The 24,465-nt window shown below is 41.0% G+C and overlaps 1 protein-coding gene across 8 annotated transcripts in view; it reads left to right on the forward strand.

The window, feature by feature from the left end:
* The window catches only part of MYO5A (myosin VA), a 199,244-nt gene that overhangs the window by 163,117 nt on the left and 11,662 nt on the right, over positions 1 to 24,465 (forward strand). For 2 of the 8 annotated variants that reach the window (XM_075069627.1, XM_075069628.1), the window contains exons 29-37: positions 893 to 993; positions 1,613 to 1,693; positions 3,685 to 3,883; positions 5,316 to 5,390; positions 7,632 to 7,725; positions 19,374 to 19,520; positions 19,956 to 20,110; positions 21,400 to 21,489; positions 23,926 to 24,076. In XM_075069627.1, the coding sequence (XP_074925728.1) occupies positions 893 to 993; positions 1,613 to 1,693; positions 3,685 to 3,883; positions 5,316 to 5,390; positions 7,632 to 7,725; positions 19,374 to 19,520; positions 19,956 to 20,110; positions 21,400 to 21,489; positions 23,926 to 24,076 (1,093 nt within the window). The remainder of the gene's footprint in view (positions 1 to 892; positions 994 to 1,612; positions 1,694 to 3,684; positions 3,884 to 5,315; positions 5,391 to 7,631; positions 7,726 to 19,373; positions 19,521 to 19,955; positions 20,111 to 21,399; positions 21,490 to 23,925; positions 24,077 to 24,465) is intronic. The other 6 variants (XM_075069629.1, XM_075069633.1, XM_075069631.1 and 3 more) reach the window with 3 other exon arrangements.

Consider the following 24,465-nt stretch of genomic DNA (forward strand, 5'->3'; position numbering starts at 1 on the left):
CCACCGGATCCTTAAAATGTACCTTTAAATACATAGTAGTAGTCTTGCTCAGAGAAGTGGGACTTAACTGTTGTGAGAATGAAACAGAAATGTCAGGCTTTAGTTTCTCGTATCCATTAAAGTCATGAAGCTTCACTATATTATCATCCACATAAAATGACATAAGGTTAAAAACAACTTGGCATATGCAATTGGAGAAATGAGATAAAAATCTTACTGAGCTTAAGTGAAGAAAAAGCAAAAGTCCAGCAGCAAAACTTGACGTATATACATTGAACTCTGAGTTGAACAAATCGGATGGTGATGATCTTTTACTTGCAGAATTTGCCACTGTAAATTACTGCAGACTTTCCAAAATAACCTTTAAAAAGTGTAAAGGTGGAAATGGAAATTATTCACAAGGTTCCAAATATAACACAATTAATGTTACCATTTATGAATCATAAAAAGCAATAAAATATATTTGTGAATTGAACACATCATTGGAAAATTATGCTGCTTTTATTAAAAAAATTAAAAGATGACACAGTTCATGAGAATTCAAACTAAAATGTGAATTCACTGTTCCATGAGGTTTATGTTGTTCCTTTTAGATGGTGGGCAGATGAGGAAAGGGAGGTATAGGCACATGCACACACTTGGTAGATAGAGTTAGAGATAGAGATACTTCAGTGTGTTGTGAGCAGTACATTTTAAAAGATAGTTTGTCTGTATGGCAGGTCGAGACTATGTACCAGATTCTGTTACCCTTTCTCTCCCAGGCAGAACTGTTCATTTCAGTAGGGGTTACACAAGGAGTAAGGTGCTATTCAGCTTGAATAAAGGTGGCAAAATCTAGCCCTTCATTAATTTGGAGGTGTTAAACCTTACCCTGGAACTGTTTTTTCCCCAGAATACTATGACAGATTCTACAGTCCTCTTGGAGGATGTACAGAAGATGAAAGACAAAGGAGAAATAGCACAGGCATATATTGGGCTAAAGGAAACAAACAGGTATGTTTTGCATTTATTTTGTTTATCATAATAACTTTAAACCTACTTCTTCCTCACTTAAGTTGTACCGTACTTCAAGTTGCATCAAGATGAGACTAAATTCCCTAAATGCATTTGTATTTGGAGTTTCATTATTTTTCTGGGTAAGACTGCTATTTGCAAAATTCAAATTAATATTCTAAATACTAATATATAAATGCAACATCAAGCTTCCTCGGGTTTCCATCATCCACGCTTGTAATTGACACTGGTGCTAAAATTACCTTTGTATGATACCCCTCTTTTTGTGTGTGTGCCATTCCTCTTGTCTTTGGTAACATTTCACTAGCAATTGTCATAGCAATTTATAATTACACATGTTTTGTAATAGTATGAAATGCAGTCAGCGACTCTGTTCTTTAACATTCAGAACAGAATTGCTCAGTTAGTGAAACTATGTGCAATCAAGGTTATCAATGTTTTACTAAGTAGCTTTAGAGCTGTATAGATTAAAATGTTGTGTATCATGTCTCCCTTTCATAACTATAATTTAACATTTACTTCCCTTGATAATGTATCTTCTCATCATCATCATGTATCCCTTTTGTGTTTTTCACTTTTTAAACATTTTGCTTGGAAGACAATCTCTTCAGGACTATCATATGCTGAATGAGGATGGAGAACTGTGGCTGGTTTATGAAGGGTTAAAACAAACCAACAGGTTACCAGAATGGGATTTTCTTCATTTTACGTTCTCTCTTCTTACTAACTGTGCCCCCTGCTATGGAATTGCTTTAGCTGCAATGTTTTTTATGCACTAATAGTTCAGAAATAATTGATCATAATCATTTTCTACAAAGAGTAGAAGAATTACCCAAAGCCTGGTCTGTGAATCTTTCTGCCTACCATGGCATGCCATTAGAAACTTAAGATGGCTATAACAATGAAAGTATGATCTAATACAAAATGTGTACACTGGACAGAAATGGACAATATTAAACACCAGCAGTTCTACAACTGAAATGAAGGAGACTTTGTAACTATACGTTACTTGTCTACCTTCATGTTGTGTCTGGAAATGTTTTGCCTTATGTACAGAAGTACAGTGATTTAATTGATTTTTAATGCTATTATTTAAATAGCTTCTGTATACTTTTTTTTTCTTTTCAAGTTTTTCTTGTTGTTTTTCTTATTTTGACTGAGGATAAGTAATTATACACAATCATCTTGGAGAGGCCAGTACTAAAAGAAGTGTCCATTCAAAATGTAACTTTCAAAGTTAGAAAGAAATGTTCAAATGATACAAAAATGTGTGTACAGTCACTGCAACACCTGAAAATGTGTGCGCAAACTGCTAGTTGGACATCTAATTGGCCAAGTGCGCATAGCATCTTGTAAGTGAATACAATCACTCATTCATAATATGTGTTCATCTTTCAAAATTTCCCTAGAATGTCCATCATCTTCCATTTGTGATAACCCATTAGTTTAGCATTGGTTTTTAATCCCCCTATACACTTACAAAGCAGTAGCCACCAAAACAGAGAGTTTGTAATGAATGCTGTTAACTAATGTCTTTCCTTCTCTTATGCTAACAAATCCTAAACCTAAGCTTCTTTTGTAAGTCTGCTAAGCACTAACTTAGAAAGCGAATGTAATGCAGAGAGGGATGGAGAGTGGTTGTTTTGCATCTTTTGTTTCTTGTCCTAGCGCTATATAGTCAACAAGCATTTAGAGCAAGAGGCAGAGTTCTGTAAGGTGAATGACTATTTGCCTTCACATGCTTGTTCAATGCAGCTACTACTTAACTTGTCTGCCTTATTCATATTTAAACCCTGAAAGTGTTTCTGATAGTGCCAATGTCACTATTAATGCCATTTCCTGTGTGTATGGACCCCAGAGAGTGAGTCATAGCACTCAAAGGGTACGTCTGCATTGCACCTGCCTTTCAGCAGCCGCCAGTGGAGTGGAGTGTAGACATAGCCTTATACTGCCCTACAAATATGAATTAATTCACACCACGCTCATTTGAAATAAGCAACTAGGTATTCTCCCCATTTCACATTTGGAGAATTTGAGACATAAGTGATTTGCCCAAGATCAAAGAGTGAGTCAGAGGCAGAGCCAGGATTAAAACTTAAATTATTGGGTCCTAATCCTGTGCTCCATTCCCTAGCTCATGTTTCTAGCACACATAATAATCCTCTATTCAATTGTCTAATGCATGTTTAAATATCAAATCAGGCTGATTTGTGTTTATTTGCAGTTGAATGTTTTGGTTTCTTTCTGAACAGAGTTAACCTTTGTTAATACCATATAGGCCCTATTTTAAACAAATAAAGCACCTTCTAAATCTTATTTGACCTATTTAAACATGGAAAATGTTCTTGGCCCCTGTAGAAACATGACCAGACAAAAGAGATTTACAGATATGTTACGTGTTATGGCATGTTTTCAGTACTACCAATAGATAGTACTTGCTCAAACACAAAGGAAATGCAAAGCAATATCAGCATTACTTTGCTGTCTCCCACTGTTTGACAATTTATTCAGAAGGCATACTGAAGGGTTTAAAGAGTACTCTGCATTTTTCATTTTTCCTTGCAAGTCAGGAGCTAAATATCTGTGCAGCAACTAAAGCTTTAGACGTCTGGTGAGAATTTGTGATATGAATGCTAAGTGTCTCGCTCAAATCTTGCTGGGTTTTTGTAGGCTCCTAGAATCTCAGCTTCAGTCTCAGAAAAAGAGTCACGACAATGAGCTGGAAGCTCTCCGGGGTGAGATTCAGAGTCTGAAGGAGGAGAATAACCGCCAGCAGCAGCTTTTAGCACAGAACCTGCAGCTGCCCCCGGAGGCTCGGATTGAGGCCAGTCTACAGCATGAGATCACCCGGCTGACTAATGAAAACCTGGTAAGGGAGATACTACTGCAATGTAAATGCTAGGAGATGTAGAGAGAGATACAGAGACACTTGCACTGTCACCAGTTTTCAAGTGGGAAACTCCCAAGGTTGATTGCATGTTTGCAGTAGATTTTTGCATGTAGGGTAACAGTATAATAGATGAAACAACAAAATTCATGCTGTTGGGGTATAACATTTCAGCCTATCATATGAAAGAGGAAATTCCTGCCCCCCTTCCCCCTTTCTAGATACTGTAAATCATCCCTAATAGGAAACTGTTATCCCTGGAGTTTATGTGTAAACTTCTGCAAAGTGTTTGCCCTGGAATGCACTAAATTACACAAAGTGTCAGGTGTTCTTAGGAAAACTCTGGGGGAAGATAAACTCCCAAGTGCCTTATAAAGTCTCTTATCTTCCTCATTCCCCCCATCTCAAAATACATAGGTCAAACAAGGCACTATACTCTCTGTTTATTCAATTTATGTTGGAGGAACAAACATTTTCAGGAAGTTTCTTGGCCAAATGGAGTTAACTCCCTCCTTGGTTATTTGACAGCATTTTTGTATGAATGAAAGAAGAGATGAACAGATTCGCTGGCCTGTCACCCTCTTCTCTTCAAGCATATGCTTACTGGCATACAGGGTTCATAACAGATTAATAGGGAAATTTTCTCTGGGAGACCCAGACTGGAATATTGCTGGCACATTGTCGCTCATTACCCAGAAATCTTTCTCCTGTAATGTACTTTACATAGCAAACTGAGCTGTATTGCTTTTAAGAAGAAAGGGAGTTTTCCTGCCTGTGTTCTGACACTGGTAGTGCCCAATTCTAAACAAAGTGAGAGATGTTCTTTCCCATTTCAGTGTATTACAGCCATTCTTAACATAGGGTTATATTTGTAGTGTCTGAGGTTTTCACAGAAAGCGATGGGCTGAAGATAGTGGTCTTGGAAGTAAGTTTATGACTGAAGGCTTTTTACTAATTTATCCCAGAAATAACCTTACCCCACTGGAAAAATTAAATGATAAAAGCTTTTCCATCTGTATAGCTCCTCCTTTCAGATACTTAGCCTGTATTTTGGTATTTAGCTACCTTTTAGAGATTGCTGCTCAGTGGATTCTAGCCTCCCAAGACAACACATAGTCACATAATTCCATCCCAGAGGAATTTTATTTTCACATCCAAAGAAGGGAATATTACTTGCCACATTTAGACTCATTCTGTAGGAATCTGCTTCTGCTGTTACTCATGTCAATTCATCTAAATTAAACATTGTCTATGGGCAGGTGGAGGGAACAACAGCAGCAGGACATAAAACCTAGCCTACCAAAAAAATGAGCTTCTTAATCTTGTTTTAACCTGACTTTGTTTATACAGTGTTTGCCAAAATATTAGTGTCTCAAAGGGAGGAGGAAAAAAAAATCTGTACCTATTTTTTCAGTTTTATGAGGAGTTATATGCAGATGACCCCATGAAGTATCAGTCGTATCGGATTTCACTTTACAAACGGATGATTGTATGTAAATCATATTTCTGTGTTATTTTGTTTGCTACTTCTGGAGCACTAACTGAAGAGCAAGCTGGCTGCCTTTTCCTCTCTCCAAGGAAACCCTCTACAGAGAGCTTCACAATGTCCATTTTCCCCCAACAGCTTTTGTTGTCAGTCTTTAATGTCATTTATGTAATCTTAATGTCTCTTTTTGACACAGTTTGTTACTAATCTGAGTCTTGTAGCGTGATCAAAGCAGCCTAATTTTGAATATAAAATTACATTTTAGGATCAAAATTGACATCCTGAACATGAAGCTTGTGATGCTGAAATACTTAGTTTCCAAATTTGCTCTTTGCTAAAAATGTTAAAAGTGAAACATTAAAATCTGATTCTGGAAAACTGCAAGTTGATCCTGTAGAGACTGACTGCTGTACATAGTGCTGACTAAAATGAATAGTCCTACTGAAGCCAGTGTTTGTTAATAGGACTACTCACAGTTATTCACGTTAGTGAATGATTGTAGGATTTGGATCCTTCTATGAAACTGTGGAATGAACTTGTGATAAAGTTGGTGGAATCAAAATACTCTATTGAGTACTTACTCTATTTGTTTTTTTTAATTAAGATTTTCACAAAGAGCAAAAACAAAGGAGAAAACAGGAAAACAGGAATTCATTTATGGGTTTCCAAATGAGTGACAGGCTCACAACTACTTATTTTGTTTAGATGAACTTATAAAAGTGTCTTTTCACTACACCTGTTTGTTGTGGTGCTGAAATCAAATCCCTTGGTTGAGATTTTGAAAACAGTTTAGTGGATTTAGACATACATCTTTCTTTAATATTAATAAAAGAAATGCTGTATCTGGAGATAAGGGAGTCAATGGGAATTTTTTGTCAATTGTTTTAACCACTGCTTTGAATATGAACTGCCACTGTATCCTATTGGCTAACAGATCTTTAACCTGACTCCTGCCGTTTCATCACATTTTAGGTGGTAAACTCTTTGGGGCGCAAATATCAAGACTAATTTTATGCCTGTCTCCCATCGTCAAAGACGTATTAATATTTTCCAATACATTTAGAGAATGATAGCTTCTCTGATGGGTGCTTCTGGTTCAGAATGTACATGCTGCCTCTGCCTCACATTCCTATCAGTATAATAAAGAACCAAGATTTACTGAGTGTAGTGGTTTTTTTTCCAAATACTTTCAAACTCTTAATCTTGAATGGCTTTTGAGTTTTTCTGTGTTAATGTAATCTTCAAAGGCTTTCCACAAATTATTTTAAACTTTATATTGATGATTTTTTATTCAGCGCCACAGTGTGCATTACAAAATTACAAGATGGCAGGTCCCTTTTCCGAAGCACTTGCTGTCTCAGGGCTTGTCTAGACAAGAAGTTAGTGCACTAGCCTGATGTTCGCTAAATCACCATGTGGACCCTGCTACTATGCACTAATAGTTCCATAGCTTCAAACAGCAGGAAGTCAAACATCTTGTGAACTTCCAGTGCTCAGTAGCAGGGGCCATACAGCAACGTAGGATATGGCAAGCTAGTGTGCTGTAGATTTACGCCCCAGCTTGCTGCGTACTAACTCTCTGCATAGTCATGCCTTGAATAAGAGATAGCACAGTGAGTGTATTATTATTACCTATTATTATTTGTATTGTGATTGTGCTTAGGAGCTAGTCATGGACCGGAACCCCATTGTGCTAGGTGCTGTACAAACACAGAACAAAAAGATGGTCCCTGCCCCAAAGAGCTTACAGTCTAAGTAAATGTGATGACCACAGACAGATGGTGATATGGCAGAGAGAAAACATAAGGGTTACAACAAATATGTGTTTTATAAAGCTGAATTTGAGTCTTGTACTCCCCCCTCCCCCCTTTAAGAAAAAAGTTCCATTTTGTGAGGCTAAAGGGAGGCCTGAGGGCAGGCATAGAGGATGCAGAAGTTGAGATTAGCAGTGAATAGATGTGTTACTATACAATCTCTTCCACTCACCATAATCACTGACCAGGATTCGTGGGCATCCGGAAAATGTATCTGCCTCCATCACGCTGCAGCTTGACAATATGTTTGATAATGTTTGGCTTGAATTTTAGGCAGTGTATAGGCTTGCAAATTTCAGCCAGATGGTGGCATTTCCTTTCGGCTTTTCTCACAGTCCCTTTTGTAACACTAATAGTGTTAGTCTTGTCTGTTCCACATGTAATAACACTTGTCTAGTACCTGAATCTTATTTCTTATTTTAATGTACAGGATTTAATGGAGCAGCTTGAAAAGCAGGACAAGACAGTTCGCAAGCTGAAAAAGCAGCTGAAAGTGTTTGCTAAAAAGATTGGTGAACTTGAAGGTATTTATAATGTTGTATGTGAGAGAGAGATTTGTTCCAATTCCTGTTGAACTCTTTGGCACCAAATGTTTCTATGTAGTTTTTTAGTAAGGCAATGAGTCTTAAGCAGCATAAGCCAACGTTAGCTTAGCATGGAAACTGAAGATCCACTGAGAGGTCTGTGTGCATATTGAAGGCAGTGTGTGATCCTCTGTAAAGATGTCTTCTAAAGGAATAGTTAATGTTGATTTTGTAGACATTATTTTAAACTGAATGAATTGATAGTTCTGTGGTAAATTACAATGAGTCTGGCCCTGTTGCTGGAGTTTAAAGATAAATAGGATAGAGATTTAGAGGCTCTAGGAAGACATGAAGAATGAGGACAGTAACAACAAAGTTTAGAAGTAAAAAAAATAAATCTTGTTTGTATTATAAGTTACACTACATACTGATTTATGCAACCTGAGTGAATCTATGCACTGGCCAATCCCACATCCATACTCACATATGCAAAGATTTCATGGAGTCGGGTGGATCTCTCAACAGGTGGCCATCGAGACGGGTGAGTGGTTCCTGCTGGGGTCATCCCAATGAGGTCTTCCAAAGGTCTTCCCACTTTTACCCAACCAGGGAACGTATTTTATATTGTTGTTCTGACCGCACCTAATACCTTATGCATATGCATGAGGGTTCAACCCTCTTTTCCTTATCTGTACTTGTACATCCCATGAATATTGGGGTGCTCCATTTTACATAGGTTATCGTCTTAGTTCCCCTTATTCTCATAAGCATCTATGCGCAACAGGATCCATGGTAACCTGTGCTCAAAGCAGGACATCTCATGATGTTACAATTAGGTGTCTTGTGGTCTAGAAGGGTACATTACAACATATTTCCCATAATATAACCTATTGGCGCATTCTTTTCAGTAATCTTGTAACCTTACTGGCAGAGGGTTAGTCATAGGTCACCACTCATGTCAAGCGTTCTTAAGCCTACCGCCTAGTATGGCTAAGCTAAAATCTTACAGGCTTCAGCCTGTAGGCCTTGTGTTCAACCAATGCTCTACATATATACCTAATATACACTTATCAATCCTAAATACCTGTGAATCTTATGTTTCTATAATCCTACAATTTAAATCTATTTAGCATGCATAGATTATATATGAAATAGCATATGAGTTGACCATAACAATAAATAAGTGAATGAAAAATGAACCAATTGGCTACATGGTAGAAATGAAGAGGGGAAAAAAGAGATGGATGTTTCACTGAAAGGAAACACCAGGTTGATTGCAAAACAGCGCACAATTTGTGTTCTTTATTTACCCAAGATAATATGCAGTTTTTTGCCAAGAGGAAAATATTTCTGAGGAGGAATGTGGTAAACATAAATGTCCCACTTTCTTTTGAAGCGTGAGCTTCCCTAGCACTAACAAAGACATGCAGATAATCTCTGTTTTTCTGCTTTCTGGTTTTCTTTTAATGTTGATGGTCATAATTGAATGTGAGTTTTCAGAGGTATAAACCAAAGTTATTTTTATGAATTTCAAAGTGAATGTCAGTATAGGATCTGAAGTCTGGTAACACGGAGTGTGTGATGTTGCGAAAGACAACTAAAAGTGTTTTGTTTTGTTTTTATTGCTACAAGTGATCAACAGCACTGTAAAGCGGAAGAGGATGTTGCTTTATAATTACTTCCTAACACTTATCCCTCAAAAATACTCATGAATCCCTTCTTTGTTTATCAGAGACAGGTTCACAGACAAACCAGTTGTTGTTCTCTGTGTATTGCACTGTGGGTACACATGAGCTCCATACACCTGAATGTCCATTCATCCGTGCCTGTGCTCAACACCTCCTCATGCTCCAGGCCCAGGGCATAAGGGGTGAGGTGGGGTGGATTAACTGCCTCTCCAGTTCCTTTCTACTGTGACATGGTCTGACACAGAACCCTCCAGTGTCCACCAAGTTGATTCTTCAGTGCCCAACCTGTAAATATTTTTTAAATTTACTGAGATAGTTTAATAGTTTAGTTAAAATCTGGGAGTGTATGTGGAATATATTATGCCTAGGATTTCAGGTTTCACAAACTGTATCTCCTGCCCCCAGTCTTTCCCAGTCAGTGGCAAGAACCATCAGAAATGCTGTACTGCCTCAGAGAAGCGCACATCTCTTCAAAGTGCAACATCTACAGATCCTTTCCCAGCTGAACCTGGCAGGTGCTGGAATATAGACTTAAAACATTTCTGATGAATCGTGCTCTGAGGCCCTAGTCTGATCTGGCAGAGGCATTGAGAAGCACACCAACTTGCACTACAACCTCTGATACAGGAGCAGACGGGAGTAGAGCCAAGGATGACTCCTCATAGGAAACCTTCTCAGAAGGCAAGAGAAAAATCCCACTTCTAAGAGGAGGGCTTGTTCCCCAGCACCCAGTTGGGTAAGACTTTGCACTTGGTCCAAAAGGTTCAGGAGCTCGTAATGGCCACAGTACTGACTTCCAGGCTCCAAAGAGCAAAGATGCCTCAATACCAGCACCATCAACAGGAGTGGGACCATCATTGGTACTGACCAAGGAGAAAAACCAAGAGCAAAGGCCAGGACAGTCATTGTTACCAACCAAGGAGAAGCACTGAGAGCCCCTTGAAATGATCACAGAGTTGCATTCCCATAATGAGACTTTGACTTCTGTGGGTTTCTGCACTGGCTGCCATGGAGCTCAAGGAGAACAGTTCTCATCCCCTGATTACCAGGATGCATATACTACTCCAGAGGATATTATCCTTTTGTGTCTGCAATCTCCCATCTTATCAGAGCTGGTCCTTACAAGAGAGGTCTTGACACCATCAGTCCAGGGATGGTACAAAAGGAAAAGTCACTTTCCTATCCCTTCCACCACTTGTGGCATTTCAACATCCATGGTACTAATGCCACCACCCTTAGAGTCGGAGCCTACATTTTCCTCCTCAGGCAAATGAGGGACTGACATCACCCCTATCAAGAGAGAATGTTAGCCCAGATAGAAGATCCAGAATCTCCTGGGCCCCTTGGAAACCATAAGACAGGCACCCAGCTTGGGGCTGATTGTACCGTATGTCATGAGGTCCTCCTCAGCCAATATTTGATGCCTCTCACTGGCTTCACTGAGGACTCAGGCTCACCTTCTCCACCAGATAACTAACAGGCAGTTTCAGGACTCATTAAGGCGGGTTGATGATGCACTTCAGGTTCCTCTAGAGAAACTCCAAGAGAAATACCTCAGAAACTCCTTGACATTTTATATAGTGCAGAGTCGTCTGACGTACGCCAGCAACATGTGCCCCTACTCCTACGGTTACGTCCACATTACCCGCCGGATCGGCGGATAGCAGTCAATCTATTGGGGATTGATTTATCGTGTCTCATCTAGATGCAATAAATCGATTCCCGCCGCACTCCCCATCGACTCCGGAACTCCACCAGGGCGAGAGGCAGAAACGGAGTCAACAGGGGAGCTGCAGCCATTGATCCCACACCGTGAGGATGGGAGGTAAGTCAAAATAAGATATGTCAACTTCACTCACTCACTCACTCATGCCCGTCACCCAAATCGGGGTATGGGCCGCCAACCACAGATCTCCAGAGTCCTCTATCCTGGGCCATTCGCTCTAGCTGGTTCCAGGTATAGCCCATTTTTTTGCTATCAGCCTGAAGTTCGCGTCGCCAGGTGTTTCTTGGACGGCCTCTTTTCCGCTTGCCCTTGGGGGTTCCACCGCAGTGCCTGTCTGTGATGTTTAGTTGCTGCTTGCACCAGTGTGTATGTCCTATCCAACCCACCTCTCCTTCTGATTTCTTCCTCTGCTGGGAGTTGACGGGTCTCTCCAAGAGGTGGATGTTACTGATGGTGTCTGGCCCAGCGGATCAGAGAATCCTTCTGAGGCAGCTATTAATGAAGGTCTGGATCTTCCTGGTGGTTTTTGGTGTTCCTCCAGGTTTCAGCTCCATACAGTAGGACTGATTTCACATTGGAGTTGAACAGTCTAATTTTTATTGCCAAAGACAAGCTTCTGGAGCTCCAGATGTTCTTGAGCTGTAAGAAGCTGCTCTTGCCTTACCATGCTTACTTGATGTTTCTGGTTCTGTATGCATCCTGCTGGCGATGATGTACCTAGTAGTGAGGACTGCACTTCTTCCAAGGGCTTCCATTCAGTGTGACTAGGTCGTTGCTGATGGAATTAATCCTAAGGATCTTGGTCTTGTCCTTGTTGAAGTTGAGGCCAACCTGTGATGATGTGGCTGCCACCAGTGTTGGTCTTTCTCTTGCATCTGCTCTTTACTGTGCGAAGGAGTGCAAGATCGTCAGCAAAGTCCAGGTCATCAAGCTGGGTCCACAAACGCCACTGGATTCCAATTCCTACGCTTGTTAAGTGGTGTCTTCATAATCCAATCGATGACGAGGAGAAAGAGAAGGTTGGTGACAACAAGCTCCTTTGTCTGACTCCAGTTCGACCTGAGAAGCTGTTAGTGAGCTGCCCTCCATGGATCACTCTACAGTGTATACCATTCATATGAGTTCTTGATCAGGTTGACCACCTTTGCTGGAATGCCGTAGTGCCGAAGGAGCTTCCAGAGGGTCTCTCGATCCACGCTATCGAACGCTTTTCTCATATCAACAAAGTTGATGTACAACGAGGAGTTCCACTCCACAGACTGCTCGACTATGATGCGAAGCGTTGCTATCTGGGTCCGCGCGATGATCTGTTCAGCCGGAAACCTGCCTGTTCATCTCGTAACGTGGATCGACGCATCCTCTTCATCTCTAAGAGAACTCTGTTGAAGACCTTCCCTTGTGCACGACGGAGTGTATTCCTCTATAATTGGCACAGTTGCTAAGTCTCCTTCTTGGGGATTTTGATGAGATATCCCTCTTTCCAGTCTGCCAGAAATCACTTCTTTTTCCATATCTTCTCAAAGGGCGGTACAGCATTTCCACTGAAGCATCCGAGTCTGCTTTCAGGGCTCTGCCTGGGGATGTCATCAGGTCCAGCTGCCTTCCTTTCTTCACTCATGGTGATGGCTTTTCTGATTCTATCTCTGGTTGTTTATCCAATTAATTGGGAGTCTTTGTTGGCTGGGTTAATGTCTGGTGGATTGGTTGTGCTGGTCTGTTCAGGAGTCTCCTCAAAGTGCTGCCGCCCATCTGTTCCTCTGTTTTCTATTCCTGTTATAGACTTCCTGCTTGTCTTTAAACGTGACGTTCTGGCTTGCTGAACTTTTCCAGACAGGTCGCTTGGTCAGTATCATACAGTTGTTTCATGTTACCGTGTATGCTGCCTGCTCGCTTCTGCTGCCATTCTATCCACTTACTCTCTCTTGGTCTTCCTAATATTCCTCTTCACTGCCTCTGTGGGCTTCAGCATACTCTTTTTGAGCCTTTGGCCTTTGCAGCTCTAGTCCATGCTTCTGTTGTTGCTGCTGCCTTCTTCTTCTTTCTTCTTCTATCTCAAGTCTTCTGCTGTATCCACTTCTTCTGCTTGGTGTTTCTTAATTCAAGCACTTCCTGGCATACTAACCTAAGTGTCTCTCTCACTTGTCTGCCATCTTAGTACACTGTCTTCCCTCTTTCCTCAGACCGATCCTGTAATACTGAAAACTTATTCTTCAGCATCAGTCAAAATCTTCCTTGGTCTTATGGTCCTTCAGAAGGCTGACGTCTTGTACTTCATTCTTCTGTCTGACGTATCTATCCAGTTCTGCTTCAGCTTCAGCTTCAATCTAGCCACCACTAAGTGATGGTCTGACGCCGCGTCTGCTCCTCTTTCTAACTCTAACGTTCCTGCAAGATCTTCTGAACTTCTTGCTAATGCAGACATGGTCAATCTGATTTTCTGTCGTGCCTGCTGTGATACCCAGTACTCTTGTGGATCCGCTTGTGAGAAAGATGCTACCTCCTTATAGGACCCAGGCTTGTTTGAAGTTGCACAACTAGATCCACAAATCTATCTTCCCTCCATTCTCATCATCGTCTCCCAGAGCGTGGGTACCCATGACTTAATTCGTATCCTGTGGTTTTCAGGTCCAATATTTGAGCAATATAAGTCTCCCAAAGGATGATATGTCTTGTTGTCTGGAGAATTCTCTAATTTTCTGCGAGTCTGTTGTAAAAATATCTTTGTCGCTCCTCTCTTCTGCTGTCATTCAGTGGTAGAGCGTTAGCACTGATACAACATTCAATTGTTAATCCTCCAATTCATTTTAGTTCAGCTGAAGTGATGCTTGTGATGACTCCTTGGGACATGTGCTTCTCCCAACCAAATTTCATGCTATCTCTGTGCTCTGCTGGACAACAGAAGTCCTACTCCCTGGTGTGTTGAAGGTGCGTCCCTCTCTTCATGTCCTTGAATACCAGCAACACCTCCTCCTCGTCAACATCGTCTCTTGTCCATGCTTTGCGTCCTCTTGTTTCGCAATGCCTAATTAGGGTCAGGTTAAGTTGCTCCTACATCATCTGCTGCAATCCCTGCGCCATCTTGCGCTGACTCGTAATCGTCCTCACGATTCCATGGAGCGTATGGTAATCCTCCTAGGTTGCAAGAAAGGTGAGTAATCAGCTATAGTGGGCTGCTCCTCACGGCTTTCATCACCCGTGTCATGCATCTTCGAAGTTGAAGAGCCCTTCTTTTTTCCAGGAAATCTTTGTTGTCTCTGTTGTTGGCGTTTCTGTAGCAGGTTGATTTTTTACGGGGTGGAGTTGCTAGCCCCATGCCCAACCCTCCTCCTTTATCCTGACTTGGGACAGGCAGATGGCCCCAAAGGACCTCTCTGGTGGAGTTATGTCAACTTCAACTACGCTATTCTCATAGCTGAAGTTGCGTATATTACATTGATACCCACCCTCCCCAGTGTAGACCAGCACTTAGATAGGGAAAAGAAATACTTAGTGCCATTCAGGGGAGAAGAGTTTTTGTATATGCATCCAGCCCCAAACTCTTTAATTGTGCAAACTGCCACTGAAGAAAGCGGGCAACATTAATCAAGGTACGTTCCTTCCGATAAGGAGGCTACATTTTTGGATTTCTTCAGTGGGGAGGTGTTTACACTTTAACCACCTTGCAATTCCAAACAGGCAATTACCAAACATTAATTTCTAAGTATGATTTTGTCAATTACTCAAAATTTCCAGAGTTCATGGATAAGCTCCCACAAGAGGATGAAGCACTGTTTCAAGCCCTTATTGGAGAGGGTCGATTGATTGTCAGATCATCTCTCTAAGTTGCATTAGGTGCAGGCCAACACAGCCTCTTGATTGATGGTGATGGGTATCATCATGTATTGGGAGTCCTGGCTTCATTTGTTGGGATACCTCAGGGACATTCAATGGACAGAGGTGGATTTGCCTTTTGATGGGAACAACTTATTCAGTGAGAAAATGGATGAGTCATTGCACTCTTATTGAAAGATTCCAGGGCAGCCCTCCGTTCCCTGGGGATATATAGATGCCACCACCAAAGAGGAAATATCATAGACAACCTCACAAGCCTAGACCAGCATCACAATCATTCTACCACCAGAGGGGCTGTGAACCGCTGTAAAACTGGCAGAGGATGCAGCAGAGCAAATATAATGCTCCTCCTTCATCCTCCTTCCAACCACAGCCACCTTTTAAGAAGTACTTTTGATTAGGATATTTGAGAGCTGTGAACCAATCCAGATGCCATGTCCTTCGACTTCAGACTTCATTATTCAATTTGCAGCCACCTAGTCTGTCTTTCCCATAGTTGGCAAATGATAACAGATAAATGGGATCTTGACATCATTCATTTACATCATAGAGTTCCATTCCCCATTCCTCTTAAGGGACCATTCTCACAAGAGGATACTCACTCGCTGGAGAGGTAGACTCCCCCCTTCAGTGCGGGGCCATAGAGCCGCTACCCCCTCAACATTGGAGAAAGGAGTTTTACTTGAAATATTTCCTCATTCTTAAGAAGAGAGGATGGAGTTCCATCTTAGATCCCCAACAGCTTAATGCTTTCATCTTCAGATTAAGGTTCAGGATAGTTACCCTGACATTAGTAATTCTGTCACTAAACACAAACGACTGGTTCACAACTCTTGATGTGAAGGATGCCTATTTTCATATATCAGAGGGGTAGCCGTGTTAGTCTGGATCTGTGAAAGCAGCAGAGAATCCTGTGGCACCTTATAGACTAACAGAGGTTTTGGAGCGTGAGCTTTCGTGGGTGAATACCCACTTCCGAAGTGGGTATTCACCCACGAAAGCTCACGCTCCAAAACCTCTGTTAGTCTATAAGGTGCCACAGGATTCTCTGCTATTTTCATATAGACATCCAACCCTCATACAAGAGATTTCTCAGGTTTGCTCTAGCTTCAAACTATTATCAATATTGGGTGCTCCCCTTTGGATTAGCAACAGCACCCTGAGTATTTACAATATTGCTTTCAGTTGTGGCAGCCCATTTCCATCACCACAGATCATCAGTTTTTCCCTGCCTTAAGAGGTACTGACAGTAATCTCACCCCTGCTCAGTCTTCTAGCATCACTGGGACTCTGTGTGAACATGGGAATGTCTGTTTTAGCTCCCATAGAATTCGTTGAAGTATCTCTGAACTTTGTTAGGGCCAGGGCTTGCCCCTCTCAGGACAGATTCCAATCAATAGAGAATCTGATCTCACAGTGAGCACGCAGACATAAGCTCGCAGACATAAGATCATCCTGGGTCACATGGAATCCTGTACCGATGTAACATCCTTTTGTGAGACTTTACCTTCATTGCCTACCACTTGGCTTCAGATGGTGTACATGACAAGCAGACACAACATGGACAAATTGGTCACACTTCCTCTGAGTGCTGGATTCTCTAGGTTGGTGGGAGAGCAAGTGTGCATGGAAGTTCTCTTCACTTTTCCCCTCCCTGAGAAAACATTGATCACCACTCTCTCCCTGTTAGGATGGAGCATCCATCTAGATGAACACATAGTACAAGGGATGTGGTCGCCTCGGGCATCCTGGATGCACAAAAACCTACTAGAACTGAGAGCGGTGCGAGAGGCCTGCAGAAGATTCTTACTGCTCATGCAATCCCAGCATATTCAAGTGATGTCAGACAATGTGACAACAGTGTTCTATATCAACAGCACCAGGGATCAAGATCTGCCCCCACCCCCTTTACCATAGAAGCTGTCAATCTGTGGAATAAATATGTTCCTCACAAGATTACCCTATCAGCAGTATACCTCCTGGGAATACACAATACACTGTCAGACAGCCTCCGCAGTACTCCAGTGGTTCTCAAAATGGGGCCACCGCTTGTGTATGGAAAGCCCCTGGTGGGCCAGGCTGGTTTGTTTACCTGCCCCTTCTACAGGTTCGGCTGATCGCAGCTCCCACTGGCCGTGGTTCACTGCTCCAGGCCAATGGGAGCTGCTGGAAGTGGCACGGGCTGAGGGACGTACTGGCTGCCACATCCAGCAGCTCCCATTGGCCTGGAGTGGCGAACCGCGGCCAGTGGAAACTACGATCGGCCGGACCTACAGACAGGGCAGGTAAACAAACCGGCCCAGACCACCAGGGACTTTCCCTACACAAGTGGCGGCCTCAGTTTGAGAAACACTGCACTACTCCAAGGGTTATGAATAGGAACTACATGATTTTCTGGTTCATAACATATTCCAATAGTGGGGGTGTCTGTCTTAGGGCCTGTTTGCATCCCAAGAGAACAGAAAATGCAAGGTGTGTACTGCTCCAGGAGTGCTCAAAGTCAGGACTCCAGTGGAAAAGTGCTTCTGCTCCTTTGGTCAAAGCATTTAATGCATGCTTTCCTCAGCCAATCCACTGTAACATCAAGTTCTGAAGAAAGTCCAGCAGAACAGAGCAGTGGTCACTCTCATTCTTAGATGGTTCAGGCAGTTTTGGCTTCCCAAACTCTTTTAGATGTCGCTCATCACCCATCAATATCCTATCCTTCCCAAACCTCTTGATCCAGGACACAGCAGGGTCTGACATCCTAGTCTGAACTCCCTCTACTTCATGGCATGGTATCTGGATGAACACTGAATCTAGGACAGATGTCCAAACCATCCTTAACAACAGTATAAAGGAATCTACCAGAAAGTGCTTCTCATCTAAGTGGAAGAGATTTTCCATGTGATCTCTCCATCGCCACATGTCCCCAGAAGAATCATACTGTTTTGGGATATGCTTTCCCTGAAATCCTCAGATCTTTCCCTTTGCTCCTTGTGGGTACACTTGGCTGCTCTTAAGTGCCTCTTACCCTCCAATTACAGTCACTCTATTTTCACCCATCCAATGACTGTACATTTTCTAAAAGATCTAGTCAGAATCTTCCCACTGATGACAAGACCTGTTTCAACATGGGATCATAATTTGGTTCTCTCATTGTTAACATAGTCTTGTTTGAACTCCTAGCAACATACTTGCTGACTCGTTTGTTTATGAAGGTTACTTTCTAGTGGCTATAACTTCGGCTGAAATACACATAGGGAGCAGCACTCAGAGAAGAGAGATTATTTAGGTTATGCAGTAATTGGAGTTCTTTGGAGATATGTGGTCCCTATCTATATTCAACTACCCACCCTCCTTCCCCTCTGCTTTGGATCCTTCATGTATGATTCATGTAGAGAAGGAAGTGGAGAGGCCTGTGTTCACCCTTACACCCTCAGTTCAGAGGACAAGGAGAGGAAGTACACAGGCATGGACCAATGTCACTGCTAGTAAAAATCTTCTATCAGGCTCGCAGTGGAATACAGATAGGTATCATACAGCTCGAAAAACTCCTTCAATTAGATGCAAGGTAAATAACCCATCTTTTTCATGAGCACTAGGATTCAAACTGAAGGTTGGATTGATCAAAGGAATAATACATTTCATGCAAATCAAGTTAGTCATGTGGTAACAGTCTGATTCTAAGCTAATGAAATCATTTCAAAGAAAGTTTAAAAGTGGTTTGATTTTAAACAGGATTTGAAGACCATTGGGTTACTGTTGTAGAGCCACACCACATTCCAGATCATTTTCACAAACTGCACTTCAGGGTATGCTTGGATTCAAGCATAGTTTGTGAAAATGATTATGAAAGTTGTTTGTCCTTGTCTGTGCCGATTAGCCAAACTAAAGTAGAAAGGGTTTGGTCTGAAATAGTTTTCAAACATCATCTCTCACTTAGTGTAACAAAGACATACCTTTAAGAATACTAACATTTTGCTGTACAACTAATGGTGACCACTGCAGTATAATTCAGTATGTGACTAATGCTATTTCTGGTTCTTACACTTTTGTTGATGTGGAATCCAGCAAATTAAAACTAATTAATAGTTTTGAATGTCTAAAAACAGCCTGAAAGGTCTTTTTCTCATCACTTCATTGTTAGCAATGACAGGGAGGTTAACAAATATTAATGGATGTTATCCACACACTTCTACTTTGATTAAAAGGGAGGATGCAATCCTATAATATGTTTATCAGGAATGAAGTCTCTTAGCACAATGGGAGTTGTACTGGGAGGTGTTAGGCTAAATCAAATAAGAACACTCCTTGATGACAAATGTTAGAGTTCTTGAGTAAGAGCATAGGAATTTCTGCTGTCGTGTAAAGCTTGCATTGGAAAATATTTTCTCAGTTGTTTTTTTCTCTCCCTCTTAAAGTGGGCCAGATGGAAAACATTTCGCCTGGGCAAATCATTGATGAACCCATACGTCCAGTTAATATTCCACGGAAAGAAAAGGACTTCCAAGGAATGTTAGAATATAAGAAGGATGATGAGCCAAAACTGGTCAAGAATCTTATTTTAGGTAAATATTTTCCCTATTTGCAATAAACAATATAGGAACTTGGGATTTACTTATCAGATCAGATAACTGATCTGAGTAGTTTGGTATCTTAGGTTTGGCAATGTCGTTTACCTAATATTTTGGAGGAAGATGAGACTTCTCCAATGCACTAACTCAACTGTATACATCTTTATTGTAACGTTATCCTTCTTGCTTAGCATATCAAATACTGACGATGCCTTTTGTAATTCTCCATAAAAAATTTTAACTGGCAAAGATTTTTTTTGTGATCTAATAGCTTTGTTAGAAAAATAACATTATTTGTAAAATAAATGCCATCGGTATTCATTGGCCAGAACTAAGGTCATTAACTGAGGAGCTGCAGCTATACTGCACATTACACCATCTGATGAATATAGATTTGATGTAAAGGTGTGTGTGTGTGTTTTTCCCCAGATCTGAAACCACGTGGTATAGCAGTCAACATGATCCCAGGACTACCAGCATATATATTATTCATGTGTGTCCGCCATGCTGATTACCTTAATGATGATCAAAAAGTGAGATCATTGCTGACTTCCACTATTAATGGCATCAAAAAAGTATTGAAGGTTAGTTGTTTCATGTCCTCCTACGAAAATGTAGCTTGAAATCTATTTTTGCTTTGGTTTTAAAGAATAGAAAAAAGACTTTCACTGATTTGGCTCTGAGTTACTGATTAGTTAGTCTTTCCCACGGATAACTGCCCATCACAAAAAATGCTCTTACCTGTCCCCCGATCATAGCTAGGGATAGAGTTATACAGAATTAGTTTCACAAGATAGTATAGACAGTTTGACTCAGTAAAACAATAGAATGTATATTAACCCTTGTTTGACCCTAAAGAGCCTGCATCCTGCCCTCCATCCGTGCATGTATAATTTTGTGCACATAGTCACTTGCACAACTCTTTCTTTATAAAACCCTTCCAGTCCTCTCCATAATGCTACACTATTAAGCCAAATACTTCAGTTTCTGTTTTCGTTGGGAGATTCACTGATGGCTGTGTGTAATTCTAAGGACTGATAGAAAGGTTGAGGCCAGTGAACATTAATATACTTAAATAGATTCCCATATGTAGTTTTTGTCAGAGCATTTTTCAGTCAGTAAACAAAACAGCTGCCATGACTCTGAAAAGCATTTAAGCAATCCATGCCTTCTGGAAAAGTTTTAGTAAACACCAGTTGTGCAGGAGTTCGGATACTTAAGACAATATATTAATATTCCAGGGAGAACAGTGTGTCTAGTTAAATTAGTTACTGCACATTCTGTAAAGTGCTTCACATTTAATTGTTCAAGAACCAGTTTCTGTGTTCAAAGCAAGCCTAGGGCTTTGTTTTTTTTCTTTTTAAGTGGGCATGTCAGATTTGTTAAAATTGTTATAAAGTGATAGTGAAAGTCCTCCAAATTCTAAGTTTTATGTTTTTGCTCCCCCTGCTGTACATCCTTATCCTCAGTGTTGCAGTGCACTGAAACCAGTAATACTGTGGCACAGTGAATACTGGTAAGAGAAAGTGCAGTAACAAAAACAGTTACCTAGATTTCAGCTCAGTTCACAGGACGTGGGGGAAATGTCTGTAACATTGGAAAAGAAAAAATTGGTTTAAAAAATAATATATTGAAACATCTAAGAGAGGGTAAAAATGAATTTCACCATTTTAAAAAAACACTTGCCTTTCAAATGTTATGGCAGTGTACAAAAAGCTGTCAAACATCAACATTACTATACTGGTAAGTCTATACAACTACCAGAAGAAAATGGATGTATAGTGTGTATTTTTTATCTGTTTTAATGTTTAACATTTTCTTTTTCAATTTGTCTTATGAGTCCGAACTCAAATGTCTTTGATTTTGTCTTCAGAAAAGAGGTGACGACTTTGAAACGGTCTCCTTCTGGCTATCTAACACCTGCCGATTTTTGCACTGTCTGAAGCAGTATAGTGGAGAAGAGGCAAGTGTCACTCCTGTTCTGGTTTTTAATTTTTACCATATGATTCATATTAGACCTTTCCCTTAATGTACTGTTTTGTTAAAATGCAAAATGAAAATAGGTGCAACAGTTAATGTGCAGTAACCGTTCAACTTCAAAGGTGGGTTTAGATATGGCATGCTTAACAATGAGGCATATTTGATCATGTCAGGCAAGTTCACAATGTTTTCACAGAGTTTGACTGTTCAAAATCATTGATGATCTTTGACCAAGACAAACAGATGACTGCCATAGTAAGGGGCTTACAGACCAGATGGGCTTGCATAGAGTCATCATGCCAGTGTTATCAGTCTGTGATCCCATCAGATCTCAAAGTTAGGCCGAATCTCTAAGAAACACCTAGGGGTTTTGGAATAGGTGGTGGTAAGTTAGTAGATGGCACTGCAAGTCCATAGTGAACCAGTGTCCCAGCATGGTGCTAGCGGGCATCATGCTGGAGGTGCCATCTTTCAGATTACATACAAAATTAAGGTTTTAGCTAATTCTGGTAGTTAGAGATGCATGGCACTATTTGTAAAAGTAAAGATATTAGCCCGTTAGCCCATTAGCCCTGGTGTCCTGAACACATTTCAAGTAAATTAGGACATAGTTTCCAGAAGTGGCGCTTTTTCAAATGCTGCGTGAAGTGATCTCCCTCAGTATAGTGTTTAGATCAGTTTAACTTTCTAATGTGCTTTGTAATCCTTCAAGATGAAAGGTGTTATGATGATGGCAAAATTGTAGTTATCTGAATATTTAAAAAAAAGACATGGTATGTCTACACTGCACACTCTTCTCAGCAGCATGAAGAGTAGATATGCTACACTCCCCCCTAGCATGGGTCTAAATAGCAGTGTAGACAGTGAGGCACTGCTTAGGCAAGTAAAGACATTCTTGAAACCTCTCTCTATATGCCCAAGCAGTGCCTCTCCTGTCTACACTGCTCTGTTTTTAGCAGTGTACTGTGCTGCTGTCAATGCCTTTCCCCACCATAGTAAAAAAGACTCTGGCAGTGGGGCACGGCTCCAGTGGGGGGAAACAGCAGGGCAGGGCTCCGGAAGCTCCACGCTGCCTCCCTCATGCCAGAGCCTTTTACTGACACACTGTAGAGTGGATGCAGCCTGCTTTTCATTGCAGCGTGTAGCTATCCTACCAATACCGCAAGAGGTGTGCAATGTGGATGTAGCCTTAGAGGTCTTTAAATGCACCTGTCTATTCATACAATTCTTTAAAGGCCTACAAAGACTATTTGTGCAGCTAGAAATAGCAGTGGGAAAGTAGTGGCTTATTTGTAATTGCAGTGAATGCCTCAGATACTTGAAATTTCAAGGCAGTGTAGCCTGATCTACAGATTATGTATTAATTATATTGATTACTTACGAATCCTGAGTTATCATTTTGAGGGTCAACAGGTTCTTGTCCCAAGACCAGGCCCAGTATTATTCAAATTACTATATAGTTGGAAACCCTGGTGTGCACAGTTGCAACACTCACTACAGGAACTCTTCTATATATTTACAAGTAGTTTATCAATACATTTACACAGTCACAAACACCCCAACTCAGTAAGGTAGAAAGAGATACTACAGAATGCACATCTACACATCCATATACTCACACCATCCCTTGTATAACAGCCTGAACAGTTAGCCATCATCTTCCTCATCACAATCGTCTTTCCCCTCATCACCAGTAGTCATCATTCTGGCACCTCCGAAGAACTGCATCTCCTTCTCCTACTGCCTCCAAGCTGGGATGCAACTTGTATAATATGATATGCTGACACCACAATGTTTGATGCAAGGGTTTTTCCCCTTTTCCTTCTTTGTATTTCCTCACCTTACTAATATTGGAATGTCCTTCTCCTATAGGTTAGCATATCAATGATCTCAGTTTATTATCATGGCCCTTTTGTGGTTAGGTATCTGTAGATGTAGCTCATGTACCTGTTATATATGTCAATTCATTGCCATAATATTCTTGTGGTCGGGTCATGTTCCTGTGGTCAGAAATTCCCCTTAAACATTCTATTTTTAGCTCCCTGATACCTGGAGTTTCCGTTGGGCCGTTATCTGTTTCAAGTTCATAGGCCTCAAGCCTTATGTTAACTTGCTGAAGCTAATGTCTGACAAGATACAGGCCTGTAGGTTCCTTGCATTAATGCTGAATATAATGCAAAGCAGTGAATATAATAAAGGCAAGCTCAACCTATGACAGAAATCATGTGATCCATATCCAAAATGCAAATCCAAGTGTTAGCTGCAATAAGCACCAACTTTTAAATGAAATGTTTTGGGGATATAAGAGGGAGGATGGGGAATGAATTTTCAAAGAACTATTACTCGCCTACAGTAAGAAAAAATATACATGCTGTTTTTGTACATTGAAGCATTTGTTTCCATTGCCTTGTGAATCCAGGGATTTATGAAGCACAACACACCCCGTCAGAATGAACACTGCCTCACCAATTTTGATTTAGCTGAATACAGACAGGTACTGAGTGACTTGGCTATTCAGATCTACCAGCAGCTCGTCAGAGTGTTAGAGAATATTCTGCAGCCAATGATTGGTAAGGCAAAATTAAATTCCTCTAACGTTCCAGCTACATTAATCAAAAGAAATTTCTTCCTACTCAATGAGAATGGTGGGATTATATGATCTCTTGTATTTTCCCTTAAGTGGTACATTTATATTAAAGCACCCTACTCGTATTCTGTTTATAAATGACTCATAGACTTGTAGGTCAGAAGGGACCAATATGATCATCTAGTCTGACTCCTGCACAAAGCAGGCCACAGAACCCTACCCATCCACTTTTATAACAACCCCTAACACATGACTGAGTTATTGAAGTCCTCAAAATTGTGGTTTGAAGACTTCAAGCTGCAGAGAATCCACCAGCAAGTGACCCATGCCCCACGCTGCAGAGGAAGGCGAAAAACCTCCAGGACCCCTGCA

Source organism: Chelonoidis abingdonii, chromosome 9 (assembly GCF_003597395.2).
Source record: "Chelonoidis abingdonii isolate Lonesome George chromosome 9, CheloAbing_2.0, whole genome shotgun sequence".
Taxonomy (NCBI): domain Eukaryota; kingdom Metazoa; phylum Chordata; order Testudines; family Testudinidae; genus Chelonoidis; species Chelonoidis abingdonii.